Below are 23,989 nucleotides of genomic sequence, written 5' to 3' on the forward strand. Positions count from 1 at the left end.
CCTGGGATTCGTTGACATAATATATATCTATAGTCAGGCCCACCCAAGTGGTGGTATCTGGTACTTCTCTGTAATGCAGAAACAAAGGCTGTAGGATTTTGTAGAGGATCGGGAAGTTCTTTAATGGTTGCTGCTAACTCTGAAATTTTAGGGGGTTGAATGCAACACATGTCCCCTATTATCATGAACGGGAGGGAGGTGCTGACGTCATTAAATTGTGATCCCTGCTTTTCTTTATAACGGGTGTTTTTGTGGGGGCCCTCTTGAGTTTTTTCCTCTTTTTTCTGCTTTAAGTAGTTCCTTATTAAATTTCTGGTGTTAGTTATTGCTTTTGGCACAGTTAAACCATTCGCTACTCTAGTGTGGCGCTGAACATGATTATCTATGACAGAAACGGCTTCCTGCAGTTCAGCTTCCGTACGTTCAGTTAAAGGATCTTTCATGATTTCCTCACACTCTGTCATTAACTGTTTTGTTTGCTTTTTATGTTCCTGTAACTCTCTTTCTCGTTCAGTGTATTCTCGTTCCTGTCTTTGATCTAGGTTAAACCAGTCATCTTCTTCTGATTTAGGTGTCATTTCAGTGCCTTCCTCACTCTTTTGGGATTCTGCTGTTAAATCAGGATATACGCGCTGGCGACGTGCAGCCGCCGCAGCAGCTATTAATTCTGTTTTTTCATCATAAGGCGGCGGAGCCGTAGGTTGAACGGATGGGCATATAAGGCTAGTTTTTTCTGCAGTGGATTTACTAGAGCCTACACTGGCTTGATTTAAAGCATTTACGTCTGGCTCGGGTCCTTTTTTCCATAGTGGTAGCATGCGATTGGTCACATCACGACATTCTATCATATATTTTTTACAGGACTTTTTAATCAGCCTACTTTTCTTATCACAAATAGTATTTAACATTTCTACTGACCTGTTTTCTGGCGATAATCGTTCGGGATAGGGCTCCGGAAATACATTAGGATGCATTAAAGTTATAGTTCTTAAGTTCGAGACGAAATCAGTCACGTAAGCACTTCCGCATGTTCTGGATACGTAATCATGGAAGTCTTCATTGATTCGCGAGCGTGGGTTAAACGTAACCGGAAGTGGGAGTCGTACTGAGCCGCTATTTGTGATTTTATATTTTATTTTTTTCGGTTTTACAGTTAATTTTGATTTTTTATCGGACCCGTCTAAGGTCTTTGAATTATTCTGACCCATGGTCAGTGATTTCCAGAGGGGTTTAGACGCTTTGAAGGATTTAAGTTAGTTTTTATTTTTGCTGTGGCACGCCTGAGGTTACTTGATTTTTTGCTAGTAATTTTATGTTTTTAGTGAGCAACTTCTCACTTTTTAACGAGCAACTTCTCGTTTTATGACCCCAGGCAACTTCCTGTGTCCTTTCTGCTGGTGAGCAACTTCTTAGTTTATGACAGCAGGCAACTTCCTGTGTCCTTTCTGCTTTTATTTTACAAAACAACAGGCAACTTCCTGTGTTTCTATGTGGGCCACTAAAGAAGGCTCCTCAGTGTATCCCACTTGTTACTATGTGGGCCACTGAAGAAGGCCTCGTCAGCGTATCCCGTTTCTATGTGGATCACTGAGAAAGGCATAACACAGTCTTATAAAATAAAAGACACGTGCCTACCTTCGTCAGGATCCCACTTCTGACACCAAAATTGAAGGAAACTGTTTCCAGGGCCTACTCCGTGGATCGGCTTCCTCCGAGGCGTGGACGTCTATCAGCAGAGAATGTACCTTCACCTATCAGCAGAGAATGTCCCTTAGTCTGTAACACAGTCAAATATATTCTCAAGTAATATTCAAGCATGCCATTCAGCGTGTTAGTACGAGCAGCTCGGGAGCAGCTTGGGAGAACAAGAAAACAGAGACTGCTTTAGATTGTCTTCCCAAAGTGACTCAACTTTATTCACAAGTACAACAGTTTATATAGAGGGTAAAATTCATGAGACAGCAGATTTATCAGTTTAAACCAGTACAGACCAAGATAAGGCAGCGTCTTCCTGCCCTTGGGTGAAGAAGCATCCTTTGTGTAGTGTATCAGTTCAGCTACAATTGTGATTATCTCAGCGACATATTTTCAAGGCACAAAACGAAGAGTTCTTTCATTAGTGAAATCTGAAACAAACCATTTGGCCTTCAACAGGCGTCTAAAAGATTAAGAAACTAATGTAGCTGAGGGAGTGATCTCTGTGGTATTTCAACCTTGTACCAGCCTGTGATTCTCACACATCAATTCTTGGGTCAAAGAGAAAAATAACTAAAACAAAAGGGGCCTTATTGAATGACAGAGTTTTCCTGCATAATGTCACTATAAAACAATATCCAGTAAATGCTCCCATGGTACTAAAATACCTAACAGAACCAGCTTTCAGTTTGGATTCAGGAGACAGACACTATCTCTACTTTTAAGATTAGGCTTAAAACTTTCCTTTTTACTAAAGCAAGTAGTTAGGGCTGGATCAGGTAACCCTGAATCCTCCTTTTGTTATGCTGCAATAGGGTTAGGCTGCTGGGGGATTTCCATGATGCATTGAGTATTTCTTCTTCAGTCACCTTTCTCATTCACTATGTTTTAATAGACCTCTCTGCACTGAATCATACTTGTTATTAATCTCTGGCTTTTTTCCACAGGATGTCTTTTATCCTTTATTCCTTCTTTCGCCCCAACCGGTCATGACAGTCGCTCTCGCTGGAGGTTTCTTCCTGTTAAAAAGGAGTTTTTCCTTCTGTCGCCAAAGTGCTTACTCGTAGAGGGTCATATGATTTTTTTGGTTTTTCTCTATATGTTTTATTGGAGGGTCTACCTTACAATATAAAGCACCTTGAGGTGACTATTGATGTGATTTGGCGCTGTATGAATACATTGAATTGAATTGAACAAACAAAACCAAATCCAAAGAACTGCAGCACACTCAAGTTTCAGTGAAGCTATTAAAATAGATTTCAACTGCACAAATCTCAGAGTCACAAAAAATCCTTCATCTTAGAAAATTCTTTAACTCCATGACCATTTCAGCATTTTCCTTCTAGACAGCTTAATTTAGGTTCTCACTGATCTACAAATAGGATAAGATATTAGAATAAGGCAAGATGAACATTATCTTTCACAAAGCTGAAAAATGCCCGTGTTAAAGAAGCCAAAACATGAAAAACACAGTAAAATAAAATATCACAGGAAAAAAAATCAGAGACAGGTGAAAACCAGGTAAAATATCGAGTTTTCACAAATGGAAAAGAACAAAAATGTAGGGCTCAATAAGTGTAAAATTAAATATAATCCAGTAAGCAACTGAAAAAGTAAATCCATCCATTTGCTTCCCTTTTTCAGGGTGGGGTACACCCTGGACAGGTCGCCAGTCTGTCACAGGGCTAACACACAGGGACAGACAACCATTCGCACTCACATTCACTCCCGCATTCACAACTATGGGCAATTTAGATTTTTCAATTAACCTATCCCCACAAACTGCATGTCTTTAGACAGTGGGAGGAAGCCGGAGTACCCTGAGAGAACCCACGCAAACACGGGGAGAACATGTAAACTCCACACAGAAAGACCTGGGCCTGATGGTGGAATTGAACTCAGGACCTTCTTACTGTGCGGCAACAGTGCTAGGATGAGAACTTGATCAGTTTCATATTCACAGATTAAATGTTTTCCTCTGTGAACCACCTTGTCCACTTGGAGTCCTCACACTGTTTTGTGGATAAGGCTTGAAGGTTAAAGCCAGCCAGGAACAAATCAGTGACTAAAGCATGGCTAGGAGTGGAAGTTACTGGGAGTGCTGACACATTAGCAGCAACGTAATACAGCGTTATAACAGTGCTGTTATAACGCTGTATTACGTTGTTAATGATAAATTCATGTTGTAGTGGTGCTGGGTTAGAATCAGTAAATGGTTCTTATATAGCACTTGTTTTATAGCACACAACTTGTACATTGACCCATTAACACAAGCACTTTTTTTTCTTTGCTGTTTCTAAGTGCTTACTATCTAACATTCATACACATTCAGAGGAATATGGGCTCCAAAAGGATATTTGGCATGCAGACTGGAATCAAACCACAAACCTTCTGGTTACTAGGCGACCTGCTCTATCACACAAGCTATAGCCACCCCGTCAATTGGGAGTGAATAGTTGCTTGCTGCCATCTTTTTCTTGTGTGTCTGCTGTCTCTGATCTCTCTATGTTTGATCTTCTCTGATCTTTGCAGACTCTGTCAGACTGCTGAATGGTTCCAGTCTGTGTTCAGGCAGACTGCAGGTGAAGTCTAACCAGAAATGGTCCTCAGTGTGTGAAGCTGACTTTGACCTGCAGGATGCAGAGGTGGTCTGTAGGGAGCTTGGCTGTGGGCCTCCTTCAGTCCTCCAAGGGGCGCTCTATGGAGAAGTGGAGGCTCCAGTGTGGAGCAAAGAGTTTCAGTGTGAAGGCCATGAGTCTGCTCTCCTGGACTGTAGAAGCTCAGGCTCAGCTAGAAACAGCTGCTCGCCTGGCAAAGCTGTTGGACTCACCTGCTCAGGTAGAAGAGGAGCTGCAGCTTTGATCTGGTTCTAACTCACTTTATCATTTTACTGATGTCACTCTGTTTTCTATCCAGAGCCTCTCAGGCTGGTGGGAGGAGCCAGTCGGTGTGCAGGTACACTGGAGTTCAAACATCTGGGAGAGTGGAGACAAGTAGCTGGGATTTACTCTAAAAGGACCCTGAAGGAAGCAGCTGTTATTTGTGAACATCTGGACTGTGGCTCTGCTGTTTATACAGGAAATACAAACGGGTTACCATACATAGCCAAAAGTGTGTGGATGATGAAACCTGAGTGTCTTCAGTCAGGCTCTGCTCTGAGAGAGTGTTTAACATCACATGTTGGACCTCCATATGGAGTACAGATTATGACAGAATACCCTAGCCACGTGGATGTCACCTGTTCAGGTAAGCCTATCAGTGATATCAACATCATCATCATATCAAGGTTGGTAGGGTAGACAATGGGTGTTTTCTGTTACTCTAACTTCTGCTTTCTCACATCCTCTCCCCTCCTGTCACCTGTAAATCGTTCCCTTTTCTCCAACATGATGGATCATCCACTTCCTTAAATGCACCTGGAGGAGATGAGATGAGAATACAGGTCTATTCTAAATGGGAATTTTGGAAATTGTTTTCTTTAATTAGGTTCAACACCCACCTGCAGCTTCCTGCCAAACAAGAACTCAAAGGAAGAAAATCCCAGCTATCCCAGTTGTGTTCATCCTCATGAATGAATTTGTGAATCATGGACTTTAAAGTCTTATTCAGCTACTCCACCACCCCGTCAGTCTGCAGGTGGTAGATGCTGGTCTGTAGAGATTTAATGTGCAGTAATTCATACAGATCATGTGTGACACATGAACATTGCCGTGGTCAGTCAGTATCACTTTTGAGACGCTGGCTCGTGAGATGACCCGAAATTGTGCCTGCACCACAGGCTTTGCAAAAATGATGGGCATGGGCACTGTCTCAGGATATTGCATTGTATAATCCACCAGAACCAATACAAAGCAATATTCCCGTGCACCCTGGTGAAATGGCCCAATGAGGTGCATGCCATTTCACTAAACGTGACCTCCATTGACGGTAGCAGGCACAAAAATACTTTTGGTATGGGTGTTTGGCTCACAAGTTGACACACAGGGCTGGACACAGACCATCCCCCTAGATGTCCAGCTAAGAAATTCCGGCCATGTTCACGTCAGCGTTTTGTCACATCACTGCCGTTGGGTTATGATGAGCAGCCTGGAAAATCATTTTTTGGCCCTGGTGGGTGGTTGCTGAAGAGAGTTAAGCTTGGACATCGTGGTGCACTTATCATCATGACACTCACCTGGTTGGCAGAGTTCCCTGCTCTCCACTTTCCAATGTACTCCATGCCTGGCTTTTGTGATTAAAGTGATTAAAGGCCTATGTTTTTATGTGAAAATATTTGCGAATTGAGTCAGCTTTGGGTCCCTTCTACGTACCGGCCATTTGATAAGTTGTTTGCTGCCATCTTTTTCTTGTGTGTCTGCTGTCTCTGATCTCTCTGTTTGATCTTCTTGTGATCTCTGCAGACTCTGTCAGACTGCTGAATGGTTCCAGTCTGTGTTCAGGCAGACTGCAGGTGAAGTCTAACCAGAAATGGTCCTCAGTGTGTGAAGCTGACTTTGACCTGCAGGATGCAGAGGTGGTCTGTAGGGAGTTTAGCTGTGGGCCTCCTTCAGTCCTCCAAGGGGCGCTCTATGGAGAAGTGGAGGCTCCAGTGTGGAGCAAAGAGTTTCAGTGTGAAGGCCATGAGTCTGCTCTCCTGGACTGTAGAAGCTCAGGCTCAGCTAGAAAAAGCTGCTCGCCTGGCAAAGCTGTTGGACTCACCTGCTCAGGTAGAAGAGGAGCTGTATGGGCTCAAAATGTGGTCATGAATATTTTGTACTTGTAAATCAGTTTTGTACTTGTAAATCAGGATTTGTATGTGTAAAAAAATTTGTGTGTGTGCAAAAAGAATTTGTGTGTGCGTAAAAAAAAGATTTGTGTGTGGACTTAGCCAAAAAAAAAATCCCTGCAAGTCACAAGTATGAATTTTGACCCCTATTTTTCTTCCTTTCGTCTGATTGGTGAATGTCATGTCAATAACAAATGTAACAATGCAATCAGAGAACAGATGGGTTTGGCTGTCGGAGGGGTGCTTTTTTTTGAACTGCAGGTCTTTGAAGGGAATAAATGCCCTTTTACATGCCAACCCAGCGTTTTCCTTCATCACCACGAAGGAAAACAGTCTGTGGTCGTCAGAGTTTGGTGATTTTTGTGTCACAGGTCTACATGTTTAATACAAGGACTTCCACAGCCTTTTCAACAGCGCTGCGGACCGTGGGGAGGGGCAGCGTTTTGGTAATGACAGTCTTCATTACAAAGCTTTCTTCGTTATGAATTAGCATACATGTTTTTATTGAACATTTGAAGAACCAGCAAAAAAGAACAGAAACTCTTGTAGAGGACATAAAGTCAGGGATAGAAACGACAAGGAGCAGGTGCATCTAGTACAGGTAGAGCTGCTGCAAAAACCCACAGAGCTCAGCAGCCAGCAACAAATTCTGGATCCTTTGCTTTTAGTTAGCATTAGCAGCACATCCTGCGTCCGATGTGAAAGGACTTTTATGCTGCACACTGTGACTCACAGCAATGGTCCCGGGTCAGCCCTGACGTTGTGTTAAACTAATCCTAAAGTAATAATGGTATTTCTAACCACTGATATACCACAACTTTTTCCTTTCAACAGCTGCTGAAAGTAAGGGGACCTAACTGCTATCGGATATTTATATAGAGATCACCCTTCAAGGACCTGCAGTTCAAAAAAGCGCCCCTCCGACAGCCAAACCCATCTGTTCTCTGATTGGATTGTTACATTTGTGATTGACATGACATTGACCAATCAGATGAAAGGAAGAAAAATAGGGTCAAAATTCGTACTTGTTACTTGCAGGTTTTTTTTTTTGGCTAAGTCCACACACAAATCTTTTTTACGCACACACAAATTCTTTTTACACATACAAAACTGATTTACAAGTACAAAATATTTATGACCACATTTTGAGCCCATAGGAGCTGCAGCTTTGATCTGGTTCAAACTCACTTTATTCTTTCACTGATGACTCTGTGCTTTCTGTTAGAGCCTGTCAGATTGGTGCGAGGAGCCAGTCGCTGTGCAGGTACACTGGAGTTCAACCACCAGGGAAACTGGAAAACAGTATCTGGTTTTGGCTGGACCCTGAAGAAAGCAGCTGTTTTCTGTCAACATCTGGGCTGTGGCTCTGTTGTTTTTGTAGGACAAAGAGAGAACTCCTTATTGGGAGATCATGTGAACATCAACCCTGACTGTGTTCATTCTGGACCTGCTTTGAAGGACTGTGCAACATTAGGTTTCTCCATTTACCACTTGGATCTCAAGTGTTCAGGTAAGCCTATTAATGATATCAACTATGACATCATTGGAGCTGTGTAGCATGGACAAATGGTGCTTTTTATATTGCGCTATCCTGCATCCTCACATTAAGTTGCAAACAGTCAAAGCGACTGAACATCAGAACTAAAAACACTGATCCTTACATGAACTAGAAGATTTAAAGGAAATATGTAGTAATTATTAAAAACAACAAAAGTAATAATGTTGCTAATAATCAGCTCTGTCAGTCAGGTCACTTCTCTAAATGAATAAAGGCCTGTTGGATTTTATTGGCTATCAGAGAAGACACTGTGTGACTGGTAGTTGGTCTGACAGCCGATCTAGCTGTGCAGCACCTCATAACTAACTGACATCTCTTCACACTGAAGCTCTGGAAGCAAACACATCTTATTTGGAAGTTGCAGCTCCTCTGTCCTCACATCTCTGTCACATCCTCATTGAGAGTGACTGGGATTTGAGGAAAGGATGGAACTGAAAGAAGCAAGGAGACCCCATAGCATGATGACAAACAGCCTAAGGCTTGAGCCCAGTAAAATTCTGTTTGATAATTGCACCTGTTTTTGTTGTCACTTTTTTGTTTGCCCACTTTTATCCACTTTTATTCAGCTGCGTATCTGTTACCATTGTGTGTTTGTGCTTTTGATTTATTTTTGGACCTCTGACTTTTATATGCATGAAAGTTTGAATAAATAAATAGTTGTTTGCTGACATCTTTTTCTTGTGTGTCTGTTGTCTCTGATCTTTGCAGACTCTGTCAGGCTGCTGAATGGTTCCAGTCTGTGTTCAGGCAGACTGCAGGTGAAGTCTAACCAGAAATGGTCCTCAGTTTGTGAAGCTGACTTTGACCTGCAGGATGCAGAGGTGGTCTGTAGGGTGCTTGGCTGTGGGCCTCCTTCAGTCCTCCAAGGGGCGCTCTATGGAGAAGTGGAGGCTCCAGTGTGGAGCAAAGAGTTTCAGTGTGAAGGCCATGAGTCTGCTCTCCTGGACTGTAGAAGCTCAGGCTCAGCTAGAAAAAGCTGCTCGCCTGGCAAAGCTGTTGGACTCACCTGCTCAGGTAGAAGAGGAGCTGCAGCTTTGATCTGGTTCTAACTCACTTTATTCTTTCATTAATGACTCTCTGATTTCTGTTCAGAGTCTCATGTCAGGTTGATGGGAGGAGCCAGTCGCTGTGCAGGTACACTGGAGGTGAAACACCTGGAAGAATGGAGACTAGTGCATGGCTCTGACTGGACCCTGAAGGAAGCAGCTGTTGTTTGTGAACATCTGGGCTGTGGCTCTGCTGTTTATGTAGGAGAAAGAGAAGAGTTCCCATACAGATCCGTGTGGGAGATCAAACCTGACTGTGTTCACTTTCAATCTGGTCAAATAGAGTGCGCAAAATCAACTGTTGTATCCTCCATCCTGGATCTCACCTGCTCCGGTAAGGTTCAGTGACATCATCAATGGCATAATCAGAGCTGGGTCCAGTAGACGTGGACTACATTTAAATGATCAAAACATCTACCTCTCATCTTTTCCTACCCACTTTTAGTTGATCTCAGTGAACCGTGAACTGTCTTGACATCAAAGACAGTCTGTTGGAGAGTTGATTAAGAGTTGGGAAAAGATAAGAGTGGTGTGCAGAGACTCCAACTGCATTGACACTTGACTCCTAAATGTCACTGACTACAACGTCCAGACGCAGAACTATAAATTGCATGTCTTACTTCAGCCAGATATATTTTACCTCTGTTATTTGATGCATGTTAAATTAATGAGAGCAGCCTGGGAAAATTATGCCTTCATTACAAAGGCCAGAATTTTAAAGGGAAATGAACATAAGGGGATAGATTTACTGCAGCAGAAGAAAACACGAGTTGGTGTTAAAAACCTGCTGTGAGGATCTACCTAAGAGGCACACTACCAGTGGCTGAGAGGATGGGCCTGTTTCTCAGGCTGGCCTTACTGCAAAAGCAGGAGTTTCATTTTCAGAGCACAAAATCTAGGGAGGAAAGTACCTAAATGAATCAGGCACAGTGAGACATATTCAGGTCTGCAAAAAGCTGTTGCTTTTATTGTTCATTTATTTAGAATAAGAGTCCGAGATGTTGTCAGAACAAGTGTGTAATTATCAGAGGTGGATGGTTCAGAGCCGTGAGCACAGGGCCAAAACTGGCTCTGTGCTGTAGATCTTCACTCTGTAATGCTGGAAATTCACAGAAAGGCTTCATCGTGTTAGTGTTCTTCTGCACGCCGTACAGCTCAGCTGCTCCACATCATGCAGCTGTCCTCTGATTAACCCTGATCTCGAACTGAGTCTCCTTCCTTAGGACTTCACACAGTCCCAGCAGTTTCTACCAGCATAGTTCTCCTGATACCACAAACATGATGATCCTCCTTCAGCCTCATCTCATTAATCTGAGCTGCATCACTGTTTTCCACACAACAGTAAAACCTGAGCTCACACTCCTGCATCATTCTCTCCCTTATTGGCTTTGCTGGTTTCTGAGCTGCTCTCTGCAGATTGCTGGTTATTCCTGAAGTGAACTGGCTGCTGCTTGTATGGTGATGGTGTACTGTAAGTAGAACACCCTGTGACTGCAGTATCACAGTAATTTACCCCAGGTAGTAAATCTGCCTCGTAGCCAGTAAAACATTCCTGCTGCAGAGATGATCCAGTTCGAACTCGTCTCCTCCTCGTTTAGGATTTCTGTGACCTATATGCTCACTGATCCCAGCTGACCAAGAGTAAACATGAATCCATGATCATCATGTAGGCTGACTCACCTCTGCAGACATTACAGATGCAGATTGGATCATCCAGAACAGAAACATTCTGACCAGCTCACAGGGCTCATAATCAGACTCAGAGTTTCTATAAATCTATATTCTTCACATGCAGCAGTAACAGTTACCAAATGTTTTTCCAGCTGTGTGATGTTTGATTATGCAGATCTGAATCATGCAAACAGATAAACATCAGAACTAATAACACTGATCTTTACATGAACTAGAAGATTTGAAGGAAATATGAAATAATGAAAACAACAACAGTAATAATGCTGCTAATAATTAGCTCTGTCAGTCAGGTCACTTTTCTAAACAAATAAAGGCCTGTTGGAGTTTATCAGCCTATCAGAGAAGACATTGTGTGATGTTGGTAGTCGGTCTGACAGCTGATCCAGCTGTGCAACACGTTATAACTAACTGGCATATCTTTGCACTGAAGCTCTGGAAGCAAACATTTCTAATGTGGAAGCTTCAGCTCTATCTTAAGCTCCTTTAGCTTTTTTGTTGGACCTCTGACTTTTATATACTGAAAGTTTGAATAAGTGAATAGTTGGTTGCTGCCATCTTTTTCTTGTGTGTCTGCTGTCTCTGATCTCTCTATGTTTGATCTTCTCTGATCTTTGCAGACTCTGTCAGGCTGCTGAATGGTTCCAGTCTGTGTTCAGGCAGACTGCAGGTGAAGTCTAACCAGAAATGGTCCTCAGTTTGTGAAGCTGACTTTGACCTGCAGGATGCAGAGGTGGTCTGTAGGGAGTTTAGCTGTGGGCCTCCTTCAGTCCTCCAAGGGGCGCTCTATGGAGAAGTGGAGGCTCCAGTGTGGAGCAAAGAGTTCCAGTGTGAAGGCCATGAGTCTGCTCTCCTGGACTGTAGAAGCTCAGGCTCAGCTAGAAAAAGCTGCTCACCTGGCAAAGCTGTTGGACTCACCTGCTCAGGTAGAAGAGGAGCTGCAGCTTTGATCTGGTTCTAACTCACTTTATTCTTTTACTGATGACTCTGCTTTTTATACAGCACTTATTGATTTCAGGTTGGAGGGAGGAGCCAGTCGCTGTGCAGGTACACTGGAGGTGAAAGTGAGGGAATGGAGACCACTGGCTGACTATGGTCTCTCTTTTCGAGAAGATGGATATCTTATCTGCGAACATCTGAACTGTGGCTCTACTCTTTCTATAGAATATAGACACGATTTCTCATACAGTTCTGTGTGGAAGATTAAACATCACTGTATTGAATCTGGATCTACTCTGAGAGAGTGTGTGAGATCAAAAATATCAGTAAGATCACAAAAAATTCCAGGAACATATGTATTAGAGAATGTCTTCTTTCTGGATATCACCTGCTCAGGTAATGATAAATGACATCATGTACGTCTGTGATGTTCCCATTGTGTTCCTTCCCCAGTTACAATGATGCTCAGCAGTTTCTGTTGGACTGAATTGTAAAGTTTGTGGAAGTTTCCACAGACATCACTTTCTCTTTCTTGATTGGAAATTTCATTGTTTGTGTGTGTTTACAGAAGTGCTGGTTCAGCCAATCATCTCTGTGTCTTCCTCCATGGATGTGGTGTCTGAAGCCCAGCAGCATTGGCTTCAGGTTTTTTAGAGGCTCCAGCTTCAACATCAGCTGCTCCATTCAGCCACAGTACCCTGGAGGCTTCTTCCAGCTCACGTTCACTTCCTCCAACACATCATACAACTACACCCAGCCAGCTGTCAATCACTCTTCCCACTTCCTGTTTCATGCAGCAGACCCCACCCACCAAGGAAGTTACAGCTGTCTTTATCACGTACATGCTTTGTCACATAGCTTCTACTCTGAAAGCCACCGGCTGTCTGTGTCTGTCTCAGGTAAGCTGAAGCAGAAACTTACACATTCTAAAAAAACAAACTTATAGAAAGTATTTAAACCGGAGCAGAAAGTGCAAGACAGAGCATGTTTCGTTACCACTGTAACTGTGGTCACTCATTAGTGGATCTGTTCATGTCCAGAGGATCATTATTCTGCTAAAATGTCCTCTTCAGATTCAGCTTCAGCTTTCACACAAATGATCTGACATTATCTCCCAGTTCTCTTTGATACAAAGCAGAGTTGAAGAAAACACTGAAAGATGTCCAGTCTCTGAGGCAGCGAAGCAACAGTAAACCATAACATGTCAACCTCCATGCTTTACAGTGGCTTTCAGCTTCCTCTCCTGTAAATCTATCTTTGGTCTAAATCAAATATGTCTGCTGTCACTGTGGCCAAACACCTCCATCTCTGCTTCCTGTGTTCAGAGCACATTATTCCTACTCTGTGACTGATGATCTTTGAGAAACTGTACTTTGTCTCTGATGTTCTTCTTGGACAGTAATCTTACAGACACAACAAGCAGCTCCATGTGGAAGTGATGCTCAAAGATTTCACTGCAGTTTGTGTTTAATAGCAGCTGTTGGACTCATGATGACTGTGAATGTGTTTGATCAGATCCTCCAGATCCCACAGGTTTCATCATCAGAGCGGTCGTCCTACCACTGATTCTGCTGCTGGAGAACGTTGTCCTGTATTTCTACTGTAAGGTACTGAACATATGTTTGTATCTGACAATAAAGCCCTCAGGCTGTTTTAATGAGCTAAAGAGAGGGGTGATGCAGTCAGTCTGTGTGCTCCTGTGTCTCTCCAGGCCAGCAGGGGGAGGAAGCTGGGCAGACGGGAGAACATTGAGCTGGTTGACCGTAACCTCGGTGTTGGTGCAGCTGAAGGAGGGCTGGCTGAAGAGGAAGGAGTTCAGGGAGCAGAAGAGAACCTCTGAGGAGTTCATCTCACATCCTGATGAATTTCTGAGCTGACTCACAAGTGACTATCCCATTGGCTGAGTCAAAGATTCTACTTTTTTCTATTGAAGATCCATTAAAGTAATCAGGCTGGAATGATTCTGTAGTTTTTTTTTTTGTTTTTTGTTTTTTAACATTAAAATACCTAAGCCATAAATGTTTTTATGCATCTCTCTGGATTTTCTGATCTCCATGCCAACTGTTTGCTGCTAAACATATCAAATGCAGTTTGAATTTCAGATGCTTTTACTGGTTACTAAAATCAAAAGGTGACGGGTTGTGTTCAAATTTTTTCAGGAGGAAGTACAGGAAAACAATCTCTCATTTAAAAAGATTTAATCATGTTCATATTATCCTACTACTGATTCTAATATCTAGTTCGGGACATTCTGTTTAGATTCACTTTGGCCCTGAGAATATCTCTTTTACATTGCTTTTATTCTGTCGTAGCTATTCTGGTCTTCTATCTCATGTCTGCATATGTATGCATATTTATATGTATACATGTATATATGTCCACATACGTACCTGTGTTTGTGTGTTTGTATACGTATATGCATTTATATGTATATGTGAGAGTCTGCTTGTGTGTAATATAAAAAAAACACCCAGCACGCCCCTGCGGGCAGTTTATCCTTCAAGCTCGGGTCCTCTACCAGAGGCCTGGGAGCTTGAGGGTCCTGCGCAGTATCTTAGCTGTTCCCAGGACTGCGCTCTTCTGGACAGAGATCTCCGATGTTATTCCCGGGATCTGCTGGAGCCACTCGCCTAGCTTGGGAGTCACCGCACCTAGTGCTCCGATTACCACGGGGACCACTGTTACCTTCACCCTCCACATCCTCTCGAGCTCTTCTCTGAGCCCTTGGTATTTCTCCAGCTTCTCGTGTTCTTTAAAAAAGCATATCTCTCCTCTGGTATCTCCTTTACTCTCTTTTCATTTGCAGCTTGAGGAATTTTTTTTCTTTTTGAACTATTTCTCTTTATGTGAAAGATCAGTAGTGAATGATAGACAGGAAAGAGCAGAAGTCTTGCAGCAAAGCCCCACAGTCCCCACTCAAACCCAGCCTGCTGCATCTCAGCCATAAGCCATATGAATGTCTTTTCAATTGGTCAGCTGAACTAGCCACCAGTAAAGAATTCAAATCATGGGTCAGAATCAAAGAAGGGAGCACACTGAGAGGGAGGAAAACACTCTGGACAGTCAGTTGGAATCAAACACGATTCATTTTTATGGTATTATGATAAATGACCAACCGTCAGATTGCTAACAGGTTATGTGATTTCTTTTCCATCTTCTTGGAACTTCTCTTAAAATATAGTCTGTTAATTGTTTCTGTCATTAAACAAGAAAAAAAGAAACTGTTCAATTCGCATCAAAGTAATTCTGGAATTACTTTGATGTTTCCAGTTTTGACAACATGCTTTTTTATAAACAGTAAATAAAATGTCTTCTAAAATGTCAACCACTGATAATTACTGCCTTATTTTTTTTTTCTATTGTGAGTTAAACAGTTTGTAAGGCAACACTTCTCCAGGTATTTTATAAAAGTGTGTGATTACTCTCTTGTCTTAAATTGAGCTTTCTCCAAATGTCTTTCTACCTGCAGCTAGACCACAAATAATATTCATATGAATTTTCTCACCTTTGGGAGGTGAGAAAAAAATGAATCAGCTGAGAGTGAAGAGGACAACCTGAGAGATCTAAAAATCCAAGTCCCAAAATACAGAAGGCTCCTGTCACTGTTAGATTTGTTGATTGTCATTTATGCTTAGAAACATCTACTCATGTATGCTTAGAGTTTTATAATCAATGTCATGTTGGTAGAGGTTTGATCCTTAGTAGTCTGTGGAGACTCTGGGAGGCACAAACAACTTAAGGTCAGGAGAGAGGTTATATCTGCTCTTACTTCACCTTCACAGACATAATGCCCTTTTTAGATGAACTGCTGGACTTCCAAACCAGCAGGTTTAGGGAAGTGAAGGAACGGCGTTTGTCCAGGTCTCTCCTGTGCACGAGAAACATGAAGAACTTTGCCTACTCGTGTCTTGCTTTGCTGTGTAACTAAATTGTCTTCAACGTTCCAGCGAATAGGGTTGAGCTACAAACCTATCAGTCACCATTGTAAACTTTCTGAATTTTAAAGACATACATGGTAATTTTAATTCTACATCCTAAATGGTCGGGAGTTGTGCAACCAAACTCAGCACACAAGTACATCTTAGACCCCTGAAACCTTTAATGTTACAATGTGAAATTCTGACTACACCCACGCATAAGCTACATAAGATAGAAGTGCTACATAAGCACTTGTTTTACCTTAATTATTATTTTCAAACTTCTTGAATCTTACCTAGCAACCACCTACCTACAGGCTAAAATGACCATTAACATTCATGCACCTGTAACGCATGGCCAAGAGTAAAAACAGGCCAAGTAGTGTTGGAGCACAATCATGTCCAAGTAATAACTGTATTTTAGAAACCTCCCCCACTTCCTATGCTTATGTCTATAGTGAAAGGTTATTCTGCTGAGTTGTGTATATTCAATGTAATACAATTAAATGGGGCAACAAATTATCCAAGATCTTTGCACAAATTAATGAAATTGTGATAGAAATTTTACCACATGCGTAATAAAAATAAAAAATAAAGAGTAAAGCCACAGTCTGCAGGATATTTGACAAATAACAAACAAGTATAGAATTTTATGCAGGAACAAGTTATCCACCTACCGTTGTTACAGAATACATTAAAACTATTCTATGCAAAAACTATATCAGTTTTATTCTATACAATATTAGTCCAGAATAAGATTTCTGTAGAGAAAGTCAAGTTGTTTTTTTGCATGACTTTTATATTAGTTACAGTGTTGATAGAATTGATATGAAACAGAAAAGACCTTAATAATGAGGAAAGCATGTGGCTACCAACAATGTGATGCTCATGCCCTACTGGAGTAAGCAATGCATCTTATATGACATCACACACTGTGGACACACTGACCACAAGCAACATGTTCTCTACATTTTATTTGTTTTCTTCTATTTTATTACTTATACAAGGCACTGAGGTACTTTTAATTAACTAAAACTACACATATGAGAGAGTGCAGGAATTTATATATTTATTTCATTTCATTTCATTTATTTGTTCATTTTCAGGCACAACAAATACCTATATTGAACATAAAATGCACAAAATAACTTCAGCATAACCAAAAATTAAAAACATAAGAAAAAGAGGCACATCGAGTAGAATCTCACAGATAAGGGAACAAAATTAAAAGGTACAAAGAGACTTCTGAAATACGGATACATAAAAAACTGTAATGGTGCTGGATCGTTGACCCAGCGTTTTGGGTTTTATATGATTATTTTCCTCTGTACCAGTTTATTCTGATTTTGGTACCCTGTGTCCTCCCCTTATGCCCTGTTTATGTCCCTGAGTTTGCGTTTTGGATTTCCTCTTTTATTCTGAAGGTCTGTGTCTGTGGTCATTGTGTTCAGCTTGTATCCTCCAGTCATTATGTATATTAGAATCAGCTGTGTCTCCCACCTGTATGTCATTTCCTGGTCTCCTTGTGTGTGTATATATAGTGGGTGTCGGTCTGCGCTTGTTGTCGGCTCGTCTGTGTTCCATGGTGTTTCGTTTACTCGCTCTGCGGCTCTCTGCCCCGCACCATGTTTCGTATGTCCTCAGGTTTGTTATTTAGTTTTCCCAGTTTAGGTTTCTTTAGTCATTTCTCATTTGCCTGTTTTGCCACTTGTAAATAAATGTCACTCGTATCATCAGTCACTGCCTGCATTTTGGGTCCTTTTTCCTCCCACACCACAAACTAAGAAAAGTACAAATTAAGTTGGTTAAAAACAGCAAAAGAAAGACTGACATTGAGTTTGAGAGAAGTGCAAATTGTATTAATAAGTAATATGCACACTAAACATGAAATAACCTTATAAGCATTTTGTTAATATTTTACCAGTTTATATACAATTCTACCCTACACTAAACATATAAGATTTAATATATTATATGAACCTACCTGTCCACTGGTATAAGCATGTGGAGGTAGGGACCTCACAGCACAGGCATACTACCAACCTATCACAGAACTGTGTTGTACATGTGTATATGATGTATTTTTAATCTATTGTGTTTATAAATGTAAAGAAGACAAAGGGAAACCAAACATTAGCTCACGTTTAAACAAGGAAGGATTATTCATTAAATTATTTATGCGCATATTTAAGGAGAATTTGGATATCTAGAGGACTTTCAGTGAACTGCTTCAATTTTTTTTTTTATTGTAATACAAGTACTGAGTTTCTGAAATCTTACCTGTGGTATATTATTATTAAAACTAAACATTTTAAAATTGACTCAAAATTAACTGAATTTATACAGAAACAATAAAATATCCAATTATGACATATTCAAATAGTTTATCAGATGTGGATGTGCTGCTTGCGGTGATAGTGTGCCTCTCCTAGATTTGTGTGTTGCACAGAAAAGGCATGGCTGGCAAACCTTTTGTGCAAGTAGTGAAGCCTTTAGTGAAACAGTCCTGCTAAATTGGGTCAACCCCTCACCCAGCTCAGACTTGGTCAAAACATAGGTCAATTTAGCAAAAAAAAAATAAATGTTTCAGCAAACACGACAGCCTTTTCTTTTACAGTTTATCAGCATCAGTGTGGAAAACTGTTGCATAGCTGTGAGGGAAGCTGGTATATTAATGTCAATAAGAAGCTCTTGCCACCCAGCTCCTGCATTCCCAATTTAGCATAGCCACGCAATTGTTCTCTACCACTTCATCAGCAACAGGCAGCAGAGTCCATTGTGGCTTTTTCAGCTGCAGCAGCAGCTCGGACACAGAGAGGCCTCTGAGCTGAAAATCTGCTCGTGAGTAAAGTGGACTAAAATGGGGGGGGGGGGGGGGTCTTTTTTTTTTTTGCAAACTACCAGTTTGCTTGTAAATCAAATTGTGAATGTTACACTGTATATATTGAGCTCAGCAGTAGTAATAGTAGGAGTGTGACAGTAGAAACAGTTACAGTTTTTGGTATGTTACAAATTGCTTCAACAAACTTGGGGGAGAGTGAACTGTCCTCAGCTGTGATCGCATGACCTTAATATGTAATATATTACATTATCATCATTTATTATTAGTGAATCATATATCATCTATATACTTTGGATGTCAAATGATTGACACCACTGAAAATAGAAGTAAAATACAAGTGCTGTATAATCTCACATTGTGGTTCCTGCAAACTGTTAAAAGTCAAATAACATTTTGCCCAGCAGTGCTCCTCATGATAGTTTACACAAGGTCATTGCTTCACTTGAGGTTTGCAGATGAATTCTTTTATGACACCAATCTGTTACCTGGCAACACTGTCAAAGTTCACTTCTTCACTTAAATATGACTCTGTTTTCAATGAGAAAACAACACGATTCTATGTGAATTCGGTGCTATTTGAATGTTTTCATTAGGAAAATTGTGACACATTAATTACAATAAAAACTAAATTCAGTGCATGAAACTCTGCTGATAAACAGAGCAATTGAATATTGTGAGCCTGTTAATTATTTACAGATAGTGTGATCATTTTAAAGGATGGGCCACATGCAACATTCGTCAGACTGTGACATTAATATTGGTTTCATAATATTTCATGCATTTTTTTTAATCGGGTCTGCATTCAGAGCTCTCATCATTATTTTCTTATTCTTTTCTTCTTGTACTTTGTGCAAAACCCTCTTATTTTTAACAACAACTCAAGAGGTTAGTCAGAGTGGCTAAAACCTGGCCAGGAATCGCAGTTTGTCCTCTTTAAGAACACTGCCAGGCTCCGTAGATACCTATCAATGATTTACACAGTGTCATGAGATAATGGACGGCGGCATTCGGGTATGTATTTGTTTTTTTTAGTGTTATCTAAAATTTATTTTAGAACTTAACTTCACAGAAAACATCATTTTGAGACTGTTCTGTGGTGTCTTAACTTAAAAGCATACTGGTGATTATCAGCTGTTATTTATGTATAATTGACAGCAACACAGTAAGGAAAACTGGAACAGAAGTGAAAGCTTAAAGCCATGACACATTAGTAGTTATAGCAGTGACATCACCCTGACAGTAAAATGACCAATTGAAAAGCTTTGTTCACCTTCAAGTTGCTTAGGTTAGGAAAGTTTTGAACTTTGTCTGCAGACAAGTGCTTTGTTTTCCTAGTTAATTTTGTGTCAGTCAAGCTGAAACCTCTCTTGTCTCATTCTCTCTTTGTTTTTTTAATTGTCTTTTTACTTTCAGTTGTCTTCCGTTCTTTTCCAAATGGATCGTCTTCGCATTACATCTCAGTCCCAAATTCTCACTGTACTGGTTTTTCATTTTTTCTTAATACACATCTGTAGAGGTAAATAAATTGTTAATTATATACTGTCTTATTGAAGCATGAAGTGCTGAAAAGAAAAGAATATATATATATATATATATATATATATATATATGTATATATGTATATTTAAATAACACAGAGACTTTGGATTTCCAGGTCAACCTCCAATCTTAAAATTGGCAACACTTGGTGCTGACATCATCTTACCATGCCATGTCGACCCTACTGTATATGAAACTGACTTTACGTTGGAGTGGACACGACCTGATCTGAGCCCCAGATTTGTTTATGTGTGGCGCTCCGGTCAGGAGCTTGTAGATAAAAAGCATGAATCATTTGTGGGAAGAACATCACTGTTTCCTGATGAGCTGAAACAGGGAAACATTTCACTGAAACTCTCTAATGTGAAAATATCTGACCAGGGAAGGTATAAATGTTTTATTCCAGCACTGGAAAAGAACTCATTCATTCAGCTACTTGTTGGTAAGTAAATATAATTAGATTATTATGTATCTGGACAAAGGAATTAAAAACAATGTTCCAAGATATGATTCAAGAGCACAGTTCCAATATTAATTCAAAGGGATTAACAAAAGTGTTGCATTGACTGAGTTATAGTCCCCAGTTTCACAGCTAGGTGAGGCCTGCTACCTGTTAATCCCTAACAAATTGAAAGGAATTTATTTTTTTAACTGTTAGAACTTGCATTTGTTAGCTCGTGAAATTATCTTCCCATCACTCGTGTTAACTGATCATGTAAGTGTTTCTTCAGATTGGTTTCTTAAGTGTATAAAATTATACTCTGCTTAAATTCAATCAGATGCTCCAAACTAACTGTACGTGGCACAAAACCCCCTTAACCCTTTAATTAAATGTAAAAGGCTGCACTTTAGTAACATTGTAATCATTTGATTTAAAATCTACTACTGTACTTTAAAGAGGCAACATTACAAAAACTGTTGCTGTCCAAATACTTATGGATCTGAGAGTAGGAAAGGTCTGAGTACATGCTGCATGTTTATTTTATTTAGTGTATTTTTATACTTCAGTTTTATTCTTTCTCTTCTGCTCAGTATCAGATGCCATTTCTGTGCCTGTCATCAGTTTATCAGCCATTAACAAAGCCAGCAGCAGGGTGGTGTTACAGTGTGAGTCTGCAGGCTGGTATCCAGAGCCTGAGCTGCTGTGGTTGGACGGTGAGGGAAACCTCCTCTCTGCTGGACCTACAGAGACCCTCAGAGGTCCTGATGACCTCTATACTGTCAGCAGCAGAGTGACTGTGGAGAAGAGACACAGCAACAACATCACCTGCAGAGTCCAACAGAGGAACACCAACCAGAGCAGAGAGACACACATACATGTTCCAGGTAAACACAATTTGTAAATATGTGTCATGATGTTAACTTTGGTTTTAAGTGAGTCTAGTTTGATCAAGATGTCATTCCATTCATGTATATGCTCTCATTGCAGATGATTTCTTCCCGCTCGTGTGCAGTCCTGCTGTACCCATCATTGTTTGTTTGACTGTTTGCACCATTTTAATTGTAGCAAGTGGCTTGTTTTTGTTTAAATGGAGACAACAAATAACCAGTAAGTCATAAATTAAGAACCTCATGTAATTGGAAAATTATTCTCATGTGTTTAATAGGGATTTTCAAAATGTGTAAACTAAAGTGAATCTAAATAAAAACAGATAATGTAGTTTTATTTGCTATCATCAGGGTAACTGGTTGTTAAAACCAAATCTACTGTTCTTATTTTACACAGAAACAAGGAGGAACCAGTTGGATGAAATGGAGAAGGGAGAAAAATACAGTTATTCTCAAAGGGACATAAATCAGGAAGAAAATGAGCATGAAAAACTAATGGCACATGAACCAGTGCCACCCGAAGTTTTGGAAGAAGGCGCTAACACAAGCAGTCATGTAAGAAACAGCAATGTGATCATCACAGGTTCAGTAAATGAAGTAAAACGCTAGAAGTGTTTCCTATGAAGCATTTAGTATTAGCAAGGGAACACAATGCTAAATACTGATAGATCTGATAACACCAAATGTGACCATGCACAATTCTTCAGACATGTAACAACCAAACTACTTGTTAAATTCTCCTCTCAGTGTAAATACAAAAACAGAAACACTTCAAGGCTATGAGGTTTGTTCAGTAAAAACCATTAGTTATATTTTTTTATATAATTTCTGAAGATCTCTAATGATCAAGTCCAGAGGCAACTGTATTACTTCTTTATTTTATATACATATTATATACATATTTACTTGTTTTCAGTTGCTCAGTGCAAAACATGTCGACGATGAGGCTGTGGAAGACATGGAGAATAAAGCAGAGATGAATGAAACTGAGGAAAAACAGGTAGGTCTAAAATAAATTAATTTCAACACAAGTGTGAAATACATGACCTGTACAAATGAAAACAACAACACCTGGATTTAACTAGGCAACGGTAACATTTGGCAAACCGTTATTTAACCTCAACTGACTGAAGTGCATTTTCTTAAACAACTGTGTTGGAAGATCCTGTGTTCCTGGAAAAGATTACTCTAGATAGAAATTATTGACCTGCATCAAGCAAAGAAAACAACTAAGGTAAAAACAGAAACCATTAGAATTTGGTGAAAAACTGTACTTTATAAAAAATTATTACAATAGTGGTGAACAGTCATCTTCGAGGAAGAAATGTAGTCTTCAGTGATCATGATCATGGTGCACATAGTCATGGAGTGATGTACTGTTAAGATCAACTCCTATGAGTACAGTGTTAACAATTGGGGTTGCTTTAGTTGATCAACTCAAGCTTCAGCAACTTTATGTGCCCAAAATATTAGGTTGTTCACTACATCCTTATGTTGAATGGCCAAGTTTTTACATCAGTTTAAATATATATATATATATATATTTTTTTTTTTTTTTTTTTTTTTTTTCCCACTGATGCCACAAGGATTTTCTAACGTGACAATGCAGCATTCGTGAGCCATCACTTTAACAAAAATTGGACAGCACAGAGTTCAGACCTTAGGCCCAAGACTTTACACAATGTTCTGACTCCCAACATTAATACAGGATTTTGGTGAAAAATTAATGCAACTCTAGATGGAAACGTAACATTGTATAAGCATATCAAAAATAATCCTATGCTAAAAGCTAAAACTGGATCAACACATTATAATCTGTGCCCTTTGCTCTGTTGGGCCGTGTAAAAATTAAAACTGACCATTATGAGTTATTTCTGGAAAAATAACACAATTAAAAATGTGTGAATCAAAAATAAAAATAATTATGGAGACTAAAATACATTTCACACTGTTCGGTAAGTGCTTGCATGTGTTTATAGGCAATCATGTAAATATTTTGTTTTCATTCACATTTGGAGGGAAACCAAGCTGCTGAATCCCAGTCATCCTGGTTTCCTTTGGTAAGCCGTAACATACAGTCACTGTTTGTTTCACATTTATTATGCACAGAGTAATGAAAACTCCATTACTTCACAACTACTTTTAATATGATTTTCTAGCATGTTTGCTCAAAGAAAGTGTGTTACATGTCTGTTGCGCGTCATCTCAGTTCAGGTATTCCTTCAAAAACCTTCAGAATACTCGGCATGGAAGGGAGGACCCTGTCAGAGAAATCACAACTTTAAAAGAGAAGGTTAATCTTTTTTCATTATTATGTACATGTCATTTCATGTCAATGTGTTCTTGCTCTATAAGATTTTGTTCATAACTTTAGATAATACATAAATAACTCATCTTAATCTTAAAACTGAGAAATCTCCAATACGCACAACATGAAACTACAAAAACAAAAAATAAACAATATGAGTTTACACAAATTTGTGTTTAGACCTGCATGTTTCTCCTTTGGTGTTATTCAGCAGTGTGAGTCTAAAATGCATCTCAAGTCTGTCATTAAAAATCAAGGGTCTGACAAAGAGCTGACTGAACTGAAAGGAGAGAATGAGCAGGTAAGAAGTACAAATACATAACGTCTTAATATATATTCATAGTTTATGGTAAATGGCCTGC

The 23,989-nt window shown here is 40.0% G+C and overlaps 1 protein-coding gene across 1 annotated transcript; it reads left to right on the top strand.

Annotated features, from left to right (window-relative positions):
- The first annotated feature begins 1,046 nt into the window (after nucleotides 1–1,046).
- Nucleotides 1,047–13,639, top strand: LOC113018305 (scavenger receptor cysteine-rich type 1 protein M130-like). The gene is given in 13 exon segments (XM_026161361.1): nucleotides 1,047–1,083; nucleotides 4,228–4,533; nucleotides 4,612–4,941; nucleotides 6,096–6,401; nucleotides 7,686–7,970; nucleotides 8,727–9,032; nucleotides 9,111–9,398; nucleotides 11,374–11,679; nucleotides 11,756–12,088; nucleotides 12,261–12,349; nucleotides 12,351–12,591; nucleotides 13,208–13,299; nucleotides 13,404–13,639. Coding segments are annotated over 13 exon segments (3,048 nt in total). The 3' UTR covers nucleotides 13,533–13,639.
- Nucleotides 13,640–23,989: the final 10,350 nt, after the last annotated feature.

The sequence above is a fragment of the Astatotilapia calliptera genome, unplaced genomic scaffold (genome assembly GCF_900246225.1).
Source record: "Astatotilapia calliptera unplaced genomic scaffold, fAstCal1.2 U_scaffold_58, whole genome shotgun sequence".
Taxonomy (NCBI): Eukaryota; Metazoa; Chordata; class Actinopteri; order Cichliformes; family Cichlidae; genus Astatotilapia; species Astatotilapia calliptera.